The 12,058-nt window shown below is 41.9% G+C and overlaps 1 protein-coding gene across 6 annotated transcripts in view; it reads left to right on the forward strand.

The window, feature by feature from the left end:
* The window catches only part of LOC138268326 (death-associated protein kinase 2-like), a 430,402-nt gene that overhangs the window by 373,667 nt on the left and 44,677 nt on the right, over positions 1-12,058 (forward strand). For all 6 annotated transcript variants that reach the window (XM_069217857.1, XM_069217856.1, XM_069217855.1 and 3 more), the window contains 2 exons: positions 7,173-7,302; positions 10,648-10,696. In XM_069217857.1, the coding sequence (XP_069073958.1) occupies positions 7,173-7,302; positions 10,648-10,696 (179 nt within the window). The remainder of the gene's footprint in view (positions 1-7,172; positions 7,303-10,647; positions 10,697-12,058) is intronic.

The following is a 12,058-nucleotide window of genomic DNA, read 5'->3' on the forward strand; positions in this document are numbered from 1 at the left end:
ACACGGTGGGTGTAGCAAGTGCGCTTTGTAGTGCTCAGCAGAAACAGGTGCGGGTGATTACAGGGCCTCCTTCTCAGCCCTGCAGTGCCTTGGGACTAGTAGCGCATTTTGATGCTGCCAAAAGACGTGTCCTAAGTTCAGTAGTTTTTGAGAAATTAAGTCTCAAAAACGTTGTAAATTTCACACCACAGAACATCTGTGTAGCCAACAGATCTCAAGAAGAGATCTGATTGGCTGCTACCACATCAACAATGACTCAGTCCCAAATCGTATAAAAACAGTATAAACAAAAAACAAGATATAAGGGGGGTTTTCAGATGGGTAAAAAATATCTTTCTTTGGATTTGGCAAAAAATGAACTGAGGATCCCAGGACCCTGTCCCAGGGGGCACAAAACAATTCATAAGGGAAGAGGGTGCAGAGCCACACCTCCCAAGCCTTGAAATCCCTTGGGGACCCAATCCCAGAGGCTTGCTCACTGAGCCCAACGCTGGATCACAGTAGTTTCCCTGCCCTCAACAGTCTTGTTTCCCTACCCGTGCTCTTGCAAGTAGGGAAATTCAGATTGATCCCACCTGCTTATCTGAAGAAACTATCAATTGTGCCATAAAGAAATTTAAGGCCACAAGCTATAGTTTCTTAACATAAGCATAACTATAAGTATAATTACAACTGCTGAATTTCCATGGTTTTGTGTGGGTAGAAATTATTTTTCCCCATGCAATTCCAAACAGGAGTTTAAGGCACAACTATAGCCCGAATCCCTTGGCGGAATTACTCCAAATTTGCCAGAAAGGTAGCTTCTGGCTCAGAAAGCACCCTATTTGTGATTTGGTGTAAATCTATCAAGTAGTTTTGAGAAACTAAAAGAAAAAGAATATAGATATCTTGGTGGGGCCTAAGCACAGATCCCATGGTGAGATTTGAGTGGTTGCCATCACTTCAACCAGGAGGTGCTGCCTGCCATCTTGGGGCCAATAAACATGATAGCACCTTCTAAATGAACTACAGAGCTGAAAACAAGAACTAAAGCTTAAATGTAGGGAAAATGTTCTTTAAGGAATATCTTTATCTATCTATATATATATATATATATATATATATATATATATATATATATCTCATTCCTTAAAGTGCATCTTTCCCTACTTTTAATTGTGGCAGCCAGTCCTGGGACATGGGTCCCATTGAAACGCATTGTAGTGTATGGCTGGTTTTGAAGGTCACAAAAAGGAGGTCATATAAAGTGTAGGTTAACAGATTTTGGTTACAATATAAATCATTTGTTGATGGTGCCATACTACTTTTAGGAAATTGTGGTATGTTCTAAGGTGATTTTACCCTGTGAAAAAGCCTTCTGCTGTCTTCTGCAATTTCATGAATTATGTTTGAGAGAAAACCGGTTTCTCATAATTTTTCCATAGAGGTCATGGAAGGTTCTCCAGAAGTTAAAATGACATCATTGATAATATCACATGGTTAGGGTGCGAGTTATAGTTACCTTAGGGCATGTGTTATGGTTACTTGAGATAACTCTAACTATAACAGGTGAATTTCTATGGTTTTGTACATGTAAAATCAGAACCTAATTATAACACCCCTGTAACATTTGTTTTTTTAGTGAATATATATAAATAATAAGGTAATGATATTTTACGTTCCATTTAAAAAAAAGCCAAAAAGCCTCAAAGAGTCACAGAAAATGTCAAAGGTTAAAATGACGGTATAGTTAGGTGAAAATGCCAGTATAAAAATAACTTTTTGAAATTCAACATTTATAGTTATTTCAAGTAACTATAACTTGCCCCCACGATTCACAGTGTTGTCGTCAATGATGTAATTTTAGGTGTTATCGGTAATGTTATTAATGATGTCGTGTGTTTTAATATACGAGCTCATAAGCAGTGCATGGCATAATGTGTCTCTGTGTGCGTGTGTATGCACACAATTGTATCATTGGTAGAGTTAACACAAAGCAGTGACTTGTGAGCTACAGACTTCAACAAACCTTTAACGAATGTTACAGAAAAGGGGAAAGAAAATCAGAGGCAAATAAATTTGATAAAATAAAAAGGATGTCTTAAATATTACTACCACCAGTCAAAGTTTATATTGTTGGTCTGGTGCAGGCTTCACAATATAATGAAAGAGGAGATGGTGGAGGAATATATGAGCTCCATCCATCAGAAAATAAAATATATTCTGAAGAGCGAGTATCTAGAAGTATGGAATCAATGGAGTTCACTGTTGAGACTGTCATGTGGTCTCTCTCACCTGATCAGCTACATGTCATGTACATCACATCAATCGCCTAATTTTGCAGTGTAGGATTCTAAATTACTGGCAGTAGGTGTAGATAGAGATTTGAAATATAGTTCCCTTCCAGAGTGGATGTAGCCTGGCGGTTGACCTGGACGATCCATTGTTTTGGACAGTGCCAAACTTATTTGACCATGATTGGTCCCTATATATGACAGTGACAGGAAAAAAAATGAATTGAAAGCCACCCAAAGAAAAGACAGTTGTTATGTTTAATTATATCATTGCATCACACACTGTTCTACTGGGTCACTGTATGCGATACAGCTATACTCACACCTGGTTTTCATGGTTAGCAGTGGCTTAGGAACATAAAGCCAGCCTAGTGGGGCATGTCCTAGCAATTCTGACAGGACTCTCATTTTTGCAGAAAGGCCAACGCTGATATGAATATGATTGGTCCTGGTCATTAAAGGCTCTGTAAGCAAATAAGTTGGAGCAATACATGTGCTCCTGATCAATGCAAGCATTGTCTCCAGTACTTAATTTGAGCCAGTGGTTTCCAGTGCTCAGCACCAGCACTCAACTGTCAACACTGGCACTTATGGCAGGCTGCCACGTGGTCCTAACAACGACCATGCTGTTACAACTAATGCCTTTACCACGATTTTTCGTTGTAAAGGCATTCCTGGTAAAGGCATGCATGGAACGGCATACGTGGTTCTAGCATGCGACCCTCCCCACCCGACTTCCCACCCCAAAAACAATCATACCACAACCTCCACCACTAAAAACAATTCTACCCCTACCCCACTACCCTGACCCCTAAAACGTAAACTGCCCCTCGCCTAAAACTACCGCAACCCCCATAAAAACAAAAAATCCCCTGACCCCCTCTAAAACTACCGTGAACCCCTACACCCCTAAAACCTAACCTACCCCAACCCCCCACCCCTGCACCTAAAACATAAACTACCCCGACCCCCACCCTGCCCCTAAAACTACCCCTAAAAGTATCCGACCCTCCAGCCCCCTAAAACCTAAACTACCCAGACCCCCACCCCACACCTAAAAATGTAAAATACCCGGACCCCCCACACCCTGCCCCTAAAACTACAGCGACCCCCTAAAACCTAAATTACCCGACCCCCCCAACCCTGCCCCTAAAAACTAAAAATAACCCGACCCCCCACCTCTGCCCCTAAAACTATAGCAACCCCCCACCCCCGCTTCGTTCACAACTTCGTTCTTCCGGAGTAGTGGTTCGGGATGTTTCCCGTCTGGGGCATCATGGTGCCATTCAGGGGTGTAATGGACACCCCAGGCTCCCCCGCGGTTCGGAGGGGGGGTGCAGGCTTCTATATATATTTGAAAGGACCCCCTCAGCTTGTCTGTCCAGAGAGAGTGTCTCTCATGAAGCAGCTGTAGTGTGCAGCCTGCTCTGAGGTGTTCTGAGATGACACTGGCTGACTTAGAAGTGAAGAGAAACAAAATAACAACTTTTGTTTCTTTCACTCGGAGCCTGCCAGGCCCCTTGCAAGAGGAGGTGGGGCCCGCCTCGTAGAAAGGCCCTCAACGTGACTTATTGTGGCAGAGGTAGAGTTGCTTTCCAAGAGAAGAATGTGGCCATCTGTTCACATTTTAACATTCTTCAAAGGCCACAACATGATTCTAAAGTAGACCTTTATATGAAATCATCTATAGCAATTTTATTAGGACCTTAATGTCTCTGTTGATTTGCGTTGTCAATCAGGGGTCAGTAGGACAGCTGTAGAACACATTTAATATGTTTCATTCTTACTTTACCTGTTTAAAGAATATACTGATGAGTGGAAAAATACCAACCTGATTTTTCTAGTTGTTCTGCGGCCAGGCTTCTTTTTACCTACATAGAACTGGATAGTTGACAGCCCTAGGAATAGGATCTGTGCAACTCCAGAAACATAACGAGGACTCTGCTCAGAGGTAGTGGAGGGTACAAAATATAGCTAGACTGCTGAATGAATGGTTAAGGATGTGAAGGGGTGCTTGCACATGGGTGATTGTGGTGGGTGAGCGCTAAGGAAGTGGACCCCTCCTGCAAAAGACTCTCCTCAAACACTAGTCTTTTTTCTCTATGACTAGCATAGTTGTGCTTTCCAGAGGGATCTTGTTTTGTTAAGGGTCTGCTGTAAGGGGACAGGGGTAGCATTTTTTAAATAGTTAAATGTAAGCACAGTGTCATCTGCAACTGCAATAAACCATGGGGAGGATACTGTGTGGGGACGTACATTTATTTAAATCCAATTGTCTGAATTCAAAAGGTAACTGCATTTCTTATAATGAATGGGAACCCATCAAGATGTACTTGAAATGTATTACCCAAAACAACAATTACCCATGCCTCCCTGGGCTATCACATACATCTGCACTATTTTCTCTATTTTTTTTTATTATACACACTATCACATATACTAGTCAGACTATCGGTAGCTGCTTTAGAAGTGAACTTTAGTGGGGGTACACATTAGGCCATAGTTAAACTGATGGGGGTTCTTTATGGGATAAAGAACCCACTGCTGTATATTATAAAGATATTGTAAGTCACTGAAGAGTTCCATATTCATATAGAGGAATGGGACTAAAGGCCTAGATACTTTACAAGGATATGAAACTCTTTGGTGACTTGCAACATCCTTATTATGTACTCCACGCCATTACCGTTCCAACAAAAGCACTTGCATTCTTGTTGTGTGGCTCTTTGATAATAAAAAGAAAGCATGTTTGCAAATATGAATAATAAAAACAGAATGTCTAGTGCGAAATTAAACACATCTAAAAAGTTGTTATATATTTATTGCAAAAGATATTAGAATAGGTTTAATACAAGTCAGTGTTTTTAAAGGCTGTACTATGTGTGAATGTATAGAAACATGCAGAAAGATTCAAACTTTTCTATAAGTATGTTAGGAGGACAAACAATAAACATGTTGCTATTGTTGCTATACATTTCCTCTTTCTGTTTATCATGGTTCAGCTAGAGTTAGAGAGAAGAAACTGAAAGCAATGTTTTGTTTTCATTCTTGAAACAACTGCTTTAATTGTGCCAACCACCCGCCTGTCCCCTGTGTTGCTGGCTCTGGCAGCAGGCATTGTGACGTCAGAACCCAACTCTAACAAGTTATTACACTTGGGTTATGGCGTAAATTATAATCAGTGGCTGAAGGTGTCACAAGTTGTCCTTTACAAAGAAATTGGAGATGGGGTTTGAACACAGTGATTGCAGAATCCCATGTATTATACATAGATATCAGTGGTGTATCATTAGTTCTCGTGGTGCAGTGGGGGAGGTGAGCTCCATGGGACCTCTCAGCACAGTACACTGATGGGATCTGGGACCAGTTTATGTGATACGCTTGTCCCAGTGGCGTAACAAAGGTCCCCACGGTGCAGTGAGGCCCCGAGCTCCAGGGCGCCCCCCTCATCACAGTACCCAGGCTTTAGAGATTCTGAGTAACTCTGGAGGGGAGCCCCCCCATGTGCTTTGCAGGAGGGGGCTCAAGTTTAGTTACGCCACTAGCTCAGGCTCGCAGTCACACACCACTCACTGGCCCGCACTGTGCACGGGCGGCGGACCCCTGGCCTGGGAGCTCCTTACAGGGCAGGTAGGGACCGTCATGTACTTCGCAGGGGGGAGGCTCATGTTTTGTTACGCAGTTGGTGCCAGTTGGGAAGTTTAAGTCGGTTGAGATGGGACGACTGTAATGAATTGCTTAAATGTTTGATGGATTGGTAGGGGTGGCAATGCATGAGTTTAGAAAGTGCTGTACTACGCCCTACTCGCCAGTTAATTTAATATTTGGGGAGTGCTGCTTATATAGTTAATACATAACACACTGGATTGCAGAAACACTTTACCATATACAGATCTACCCAGGGGTTATTCTCAAATTACACTGCATCTACACTTAGCAATAAACTCGACGGTAATTCTAAAATTACACTTGATTCACAGCACTGTGATGGCATGCTAATTACCCACTCTACCGTATACAAATGTTAATTAGCAATAACAATACAAAGAAGCATATTCTCCACCCAGACAAATCTCACTGTGGACGGATCAGCTTTTGTCTTTGCTTTCGGGATTACTCTGATGAACGCTTTCAGCCTCTATTCTGTGACTCCTCTAATTCTTTACCTGTTCAGCAGTTTCATGTGTTTATGGGTTTTCATTGCAATTAAGTATTCTCCTAGAGTCTACCTCCTGTCTAATTTTTGGTAGAATTTCAATAATCTATGTGGCTGTTCCTCATTTACAGACGGGTCAGAATGTTTTCAATTGTTCCACGTATTAGACTGACATCTTGTGGTCACTAAGGGCAATGCTGCAATAATGTGCTTTTTTAAGCCTTTGAACATCATAGACATAGAGTAATATTCTTCAGCTGTAACAAAATGTGATCAGCGTATCACTTAACGTTTGCTGTCTTGGTGTGTTTGTGAAGAAAACCCACTCTTTTTCCCCTAATTCCGCTTTTCTTAAGACTGTGGTTGAGAGCGTAACTATCCAAAGAAAGCAGGAGTTCCCCATGTACATACTGTGTTTTTTGGATCCGCCCATTTAAACTGTTTGGTTTATTTAAGCAACCCTTTCACCCATGGCTCCACACACTGACAGTCACATCTTTGCCCAGCACAGATGATTATTTACCTCTAACCTAGCGCTATTGTCTGTTTGAGTATATCCTACTAGCTGGAATGCGGGTATTCCTATGCGAAGGAGATTATTTACATGTCCCTACCTCGCTGTCTGACTCCTCGTTGTTAACAGATGCGCAGATGCAGACTGTGCGATGATCTGTTTTCATGCTTTTGGATATTAAACCAAAAACACAAGATTTTGCCAATGCTTTTTTCTCTTATCTTTGAAGCCAGAGAACATGATGCTGCTGGAAAGGGAAGTCCCGGATCCCAAGATCAAGCTCATTGACTTTGGCCTGGCCCAGAAAATTGACGTTGGTGTGACCTTCAAAAGTCTGTGCGGGACACCGCAGTACATTGGTAGGTATAAAGGCTTGTTACTGAACCTCACTTCTCCTAAACTCCGGCGTAGCTGCAGTGGGAACCCCTTCTAGTTTTTAGACTTTTGCCTCTCTTGATGTTGAGATTTTACACTTGGGATGCATTTATGATTGGAATACCTCTTCTAAATAGCGCTAATACTCTAGTTTTTCCATTTGTAAAAACAAATAGCTGGTGTTACTATAGCTCATAGGCTAAAGGTGTGCATCTGCATTTCAGCCACACATATAATAGGATGAGTGCAAACATTACTGAACTACAACTGTCAAGTCATCTCAACCCCTGATTAGGTTGGTGGACATTGGTCTGCCTTCCCTGCTGGTTAGCTTCAGATTTCTTCTGCCCATTGAGCTCCAAATTGAATCTCTTCAGTGTGGTGTGATGAGATGAGGCGATAAAAGTGAATTGGGAGTATTGTAGAACATTGGTTATCTATGTGTTGTGTGTACTGTCTGAGGGGCGTTCCAAGATGCCATATGTCATGGGGAAGTGTTGTGTTGTGTGCAGTATGTGTAAGTTTAAGGATTTTAGGATTCCGAGCAAAACATATTTTGGGGGCCCTTGTTAGTAATAACATTGAATTTTATTTTTCATTTTCTGCTCATTCATGTCAGAATGGTACCAAAAATAGTGAATTTCAATTACACTTTCTGAAACGGGGTCCCACATAAGCCATTCAAATATGTCTTGCCTGAGGGTCGAAAATCCTTAGGATGACACTGATTAGAGAGAATGAGAGTCTGGAGTATTGGTAGACAGAAAAGGGGAGGAGAGGGTGAGATAGAACAATTGAGATGAAATGGAGAGAAATGTCACTTTCCTAGGGAGCCCCTTAGAACGTTTCTGGCTGTGTGAAGTTACATGCTATGATCTGTATATGGTAATGTGGTTTAGTATGGCATCTCATGATGTGATGCTGGGTTGAATGGCGTGATATGTCGATGAAGTGTCCTTGTGGTGTGATATTGCATTCAAATCTGAAATATGTTGCTGATGATGCCGTTCAGTGAGTGATTAACATGGTTTTGGGTGGTGATTTTGTTACGTCCAAGAAGAAAGAGGCAATACTGGCGAGTGCAGATACTTAAATATTCTGGTGTTTTAGTCTAGTGAGGAGGGTGTGATAGTTGACTAGCAAGAAGACTGTCAAGATGTCTTGGAAGATTAGGATTCCTGGATCATCCTAAATAATACATATTTTTTTATTCAATGGGCTGGTCACCTTTGAAGGCAATATGACGAAATGTTTCAAGCAGGAGAAAGATTTGCACGCGTGAGACATGTTAACCCGGCCGGGGCGAAATTTTAATTATACTGAAGTAATTGGTGTAATTTTAGCAATTTTGTTAACAAAATATATGTAAAATTACTGACTTTTTGAGTGCAAGATGCATTTTGTGAAACTATATGTAATTTCTCATAATATTGTAGTAATTTTGCATATTTACGTTACAAGAAATTATACGAGTTACGTCCACCACTAATACAGACACTTTCCCAGCCCTACTGACCTCTAAGAAATTTAAGCTGTCAGTAGATATTGCTGATTTTGTCGTAGCTAACGCTGGGATAGAGATTAGAGCGGAAAGGTTCTTGTCTTTGCAATTATTCTTATGCCAGGACCAGTTCCTGCCCTTTCTCCGAACCCTTTCCTGCGTGTGTCCTAGTTCAGCCCACTGACACCAGAGCACATAGCATAAGGGCACCACAGAGGCACCGAAACATAATCGGTGTATAGCTCTATGTTGGTTTGTACAGCTCTACAGCCTTCAATGGGGTTGGAAACTCGTCCCCCCATCCCACCGCCCCGTTCCAATGCACAAAGCTTCACCTACTTCTTTTCACGGATTCATTTTGCTTGAGTTTGTCCTTCTGGGTGAAGGCGTCAGACGTCAAAAGGAGAATAGCTGGACACTGGCACAACTTTTCTGAAAGACTCAGAAGCTCATTGTGGAAAGAAATATCCACTCAGCCTGTCACTTCACAAGTGGGACAAGAGACAAAAGCAAGAAGCGTTCGACTAATGACCATTTACAAGCCACATAATATAAACTAAATTGTGTTTGTTATTTATCTATTGGTGTTTATTATTACCCATCTGAAAGAGATCCAGTTTATTCAACTTAGAAGAATGAACGATTGAGTTAAAAGATGCAAGATTCAAGTTTCCTGGTTTGTAGGCCAGGTACCGGTATTAAAATTAGAGGCATAAGCTGTTTACCAGGAGTAGGGTCTGTGACTTGCAGGTTTGAAGCATCTATTCAGCACTTGCACATCCCCCTTAGCTGTCTGACTAGCATACAAACCGGTGACGTGCACGCTACACCCTGTGCAGTGTAGCGTGCTCATCAACCATCCAAGGCCTTGAAGGATAAGTACAAATATGTGAGCATCACAATGTGCCCAGTTTCTGGTGCAAGTGCATTAACCTCCTGAGTTCTTCTACCGGTGGTTTACCCTCTGGATACCCCTCTGTAGCAGGAGCTTACCCTGAAGGTGCCTCCAGATGTGATCCGGTTGTGGCACAGATGTATTCCACATTTTTCTTTTTCTTTTTCAGTTTCATTGGGGGCAGGGTTTGTGAATATAATAAGTATATATTAGTAGGGGTATACTCTAGCTGACACGAACTGAACCCCGCATAGCTCTGCCCCCTTTGTACAACTACCCCCCCCCCCCCCATCCGAGGTTTCCGTAACAATCATCATTGTTCATAGACTAGAAAAAAGCTTGTTAATGAAGGCCAGGATATCCAACTCGGATGCATTCATGTACAGAATCTAAATTAAAAAAAAATTCATAGTCAGTGGTGATTATAAAAATGGTTCATGGAATCAGCCCAGGTGAGCCAGCACTGAACCCCCCACACCCCTCCGCCCTCCCCACCCGAAAGTGCCAATCCATGGCTCCTGATCAGGCACTTGAAACCACTGATATATTCCATTGTGGTTTGGGAGAGGGCAGGGTCATTCCTTTCACCCTCGCGCTCCGCCTGAACTGCAGTTGAGTCACAAAGTGCGCTTTGCATGCTGAAAACACTTTTCTATCCTGAAAAGTCCCTTTTGTACATCGCGACTTTGGTTTCTGCGGTTGTACAGCCCGTGATTTTGCATGTCAGAAGCTTTGCAATACCAATCCCGTAGGTGCATTGGGGCAGTGTCCACTCATGGTGTAGTGGAATTATTACTAATTATTATTATTATGTATGTAAACAATCCTCAGGTGGCATTTTGGTTTTCCTGCTCTTTCTTGTTAAGCACATAACCATTTCAGAGTGGAACTTTACAAAAACCCAGCTAAACAAGATTTTGTTTATCCCCTTAGCTCCTGAAGTTATAAACTACGAACCTTTGAGCACAGCAACCGACATGTGGTGAGTATGTCTTGCTAGAATGTGAATGGTGCAGCAAAATATCCCTGAACTCGAATATCTGGCAGCTTGGCTGCCCCCTGGGCAGGCAGCCTCATTAACTACACTCCTGCCAACGCCGCGTCAGCACACACTGAAGGGCATTGCTGATCACGCATTGTACCAGCAGAATGCTAAAGCACATTGATTTTTTTCTAGGGCATATGTTTACTTCAAAAATAATGGATCTGGACAATAGATGCTCCTATTTACCATATAAATAATCGAACTAGTTTGTTGACAAATGTCTATTTCATTTTAAAGGTACAAGATGCGCTAAAGTGAGTGGGGTTGTTATCTTTGTAGCTCACATTTGCAAACTGAGTCACATCTGAGCGCTGGCTTGAATAGATTTAGTGTTTAGAGATAACTCTGGTCATTATAGTCTTCTATAGAAACCCCCATCACAAGGTGGGCTTAATGTTGGTAACAGAGAACTGAGAGCATTGAAGATCTGCAGTGCAGTGTGAGTGTCAGCATCTCATACTGTCGGTGCATCCAAAATCTGTTCACAAGAGGGGAGTTGAAACCTAAAACCAGGACCTCTGCATTTATTCGGCAGAGGAGGGCCAAATTATGCGACAGCGTCGAGTAAATTATGCCTCAAGAAAAGACACATTTTATGAAAGTATGACTTCATTATTTTGACATTGTTATACTTGTTAACACTGTATTCAGCAAGAAAAGGCAATTTTCTGAAAGTATTACTTCAGTATTTTGATATTCTTACACTTGTTAACATTGTGGTGTGCATTAGTATCAGTTTAACATCTAACTATAGCAATAAGCAACAGAAAAGTGACCAGTAAGGCTCTTTGTTGCTTATTGCTATAGTTGGATGTTAAACGGATACTGATAAGGTGAAACCAAGCCTTCCACTGTGCTGCATCACGTCGCTGCATTTTTAGTAGATTTTAAACCGTTTGAAGCGAGAAACAATTTTTGGTTAAAATCTGCAGATTGTGCCTGCGACAAAGGAGCTCCTAACTTGGTAAAACGTCATATCCGGGATAGGTCCGGATCACTGCCATTTTTTGGGGATATTCACATGAGACGAGCTGGCATGCAGTTAATCTCAATAGTTCCCATTTGCGAAGTCAGTGACTTTCCTGAAAATCTGGCATGGATTCGGTGCAGGGGACCACTTTGTACTCCTAAAAAAAATACAAGTTGACAGATGGAAAAAAAGAATCAATGTAGGGTTTCAAGGGAGCGAGACACGGGGAGAGAGAGAGTGGCTGGAAGTGGTGTTGCCACACTTCTAATTAACCAAATGCAAGGTCCAGGTCCATAGGACGCCATTTGTATAGATTTAAAAGACATTTA

Source organism: Pleurodeles waltl, chromosome 12 (genome assembly GCF_031143425.1).
Source record: "Pleurodeles waltl isolate 20211129_DDA chromosome 12, aPleWal1.hap1.20221129, whole genome shotgun sequence".
Lineage (NCBI taxonomy): Eukaryota > Metazoa > Chordata > Amphibia > Caudata > Salamandridae > Pleurodeles > Pleurodeles waltl.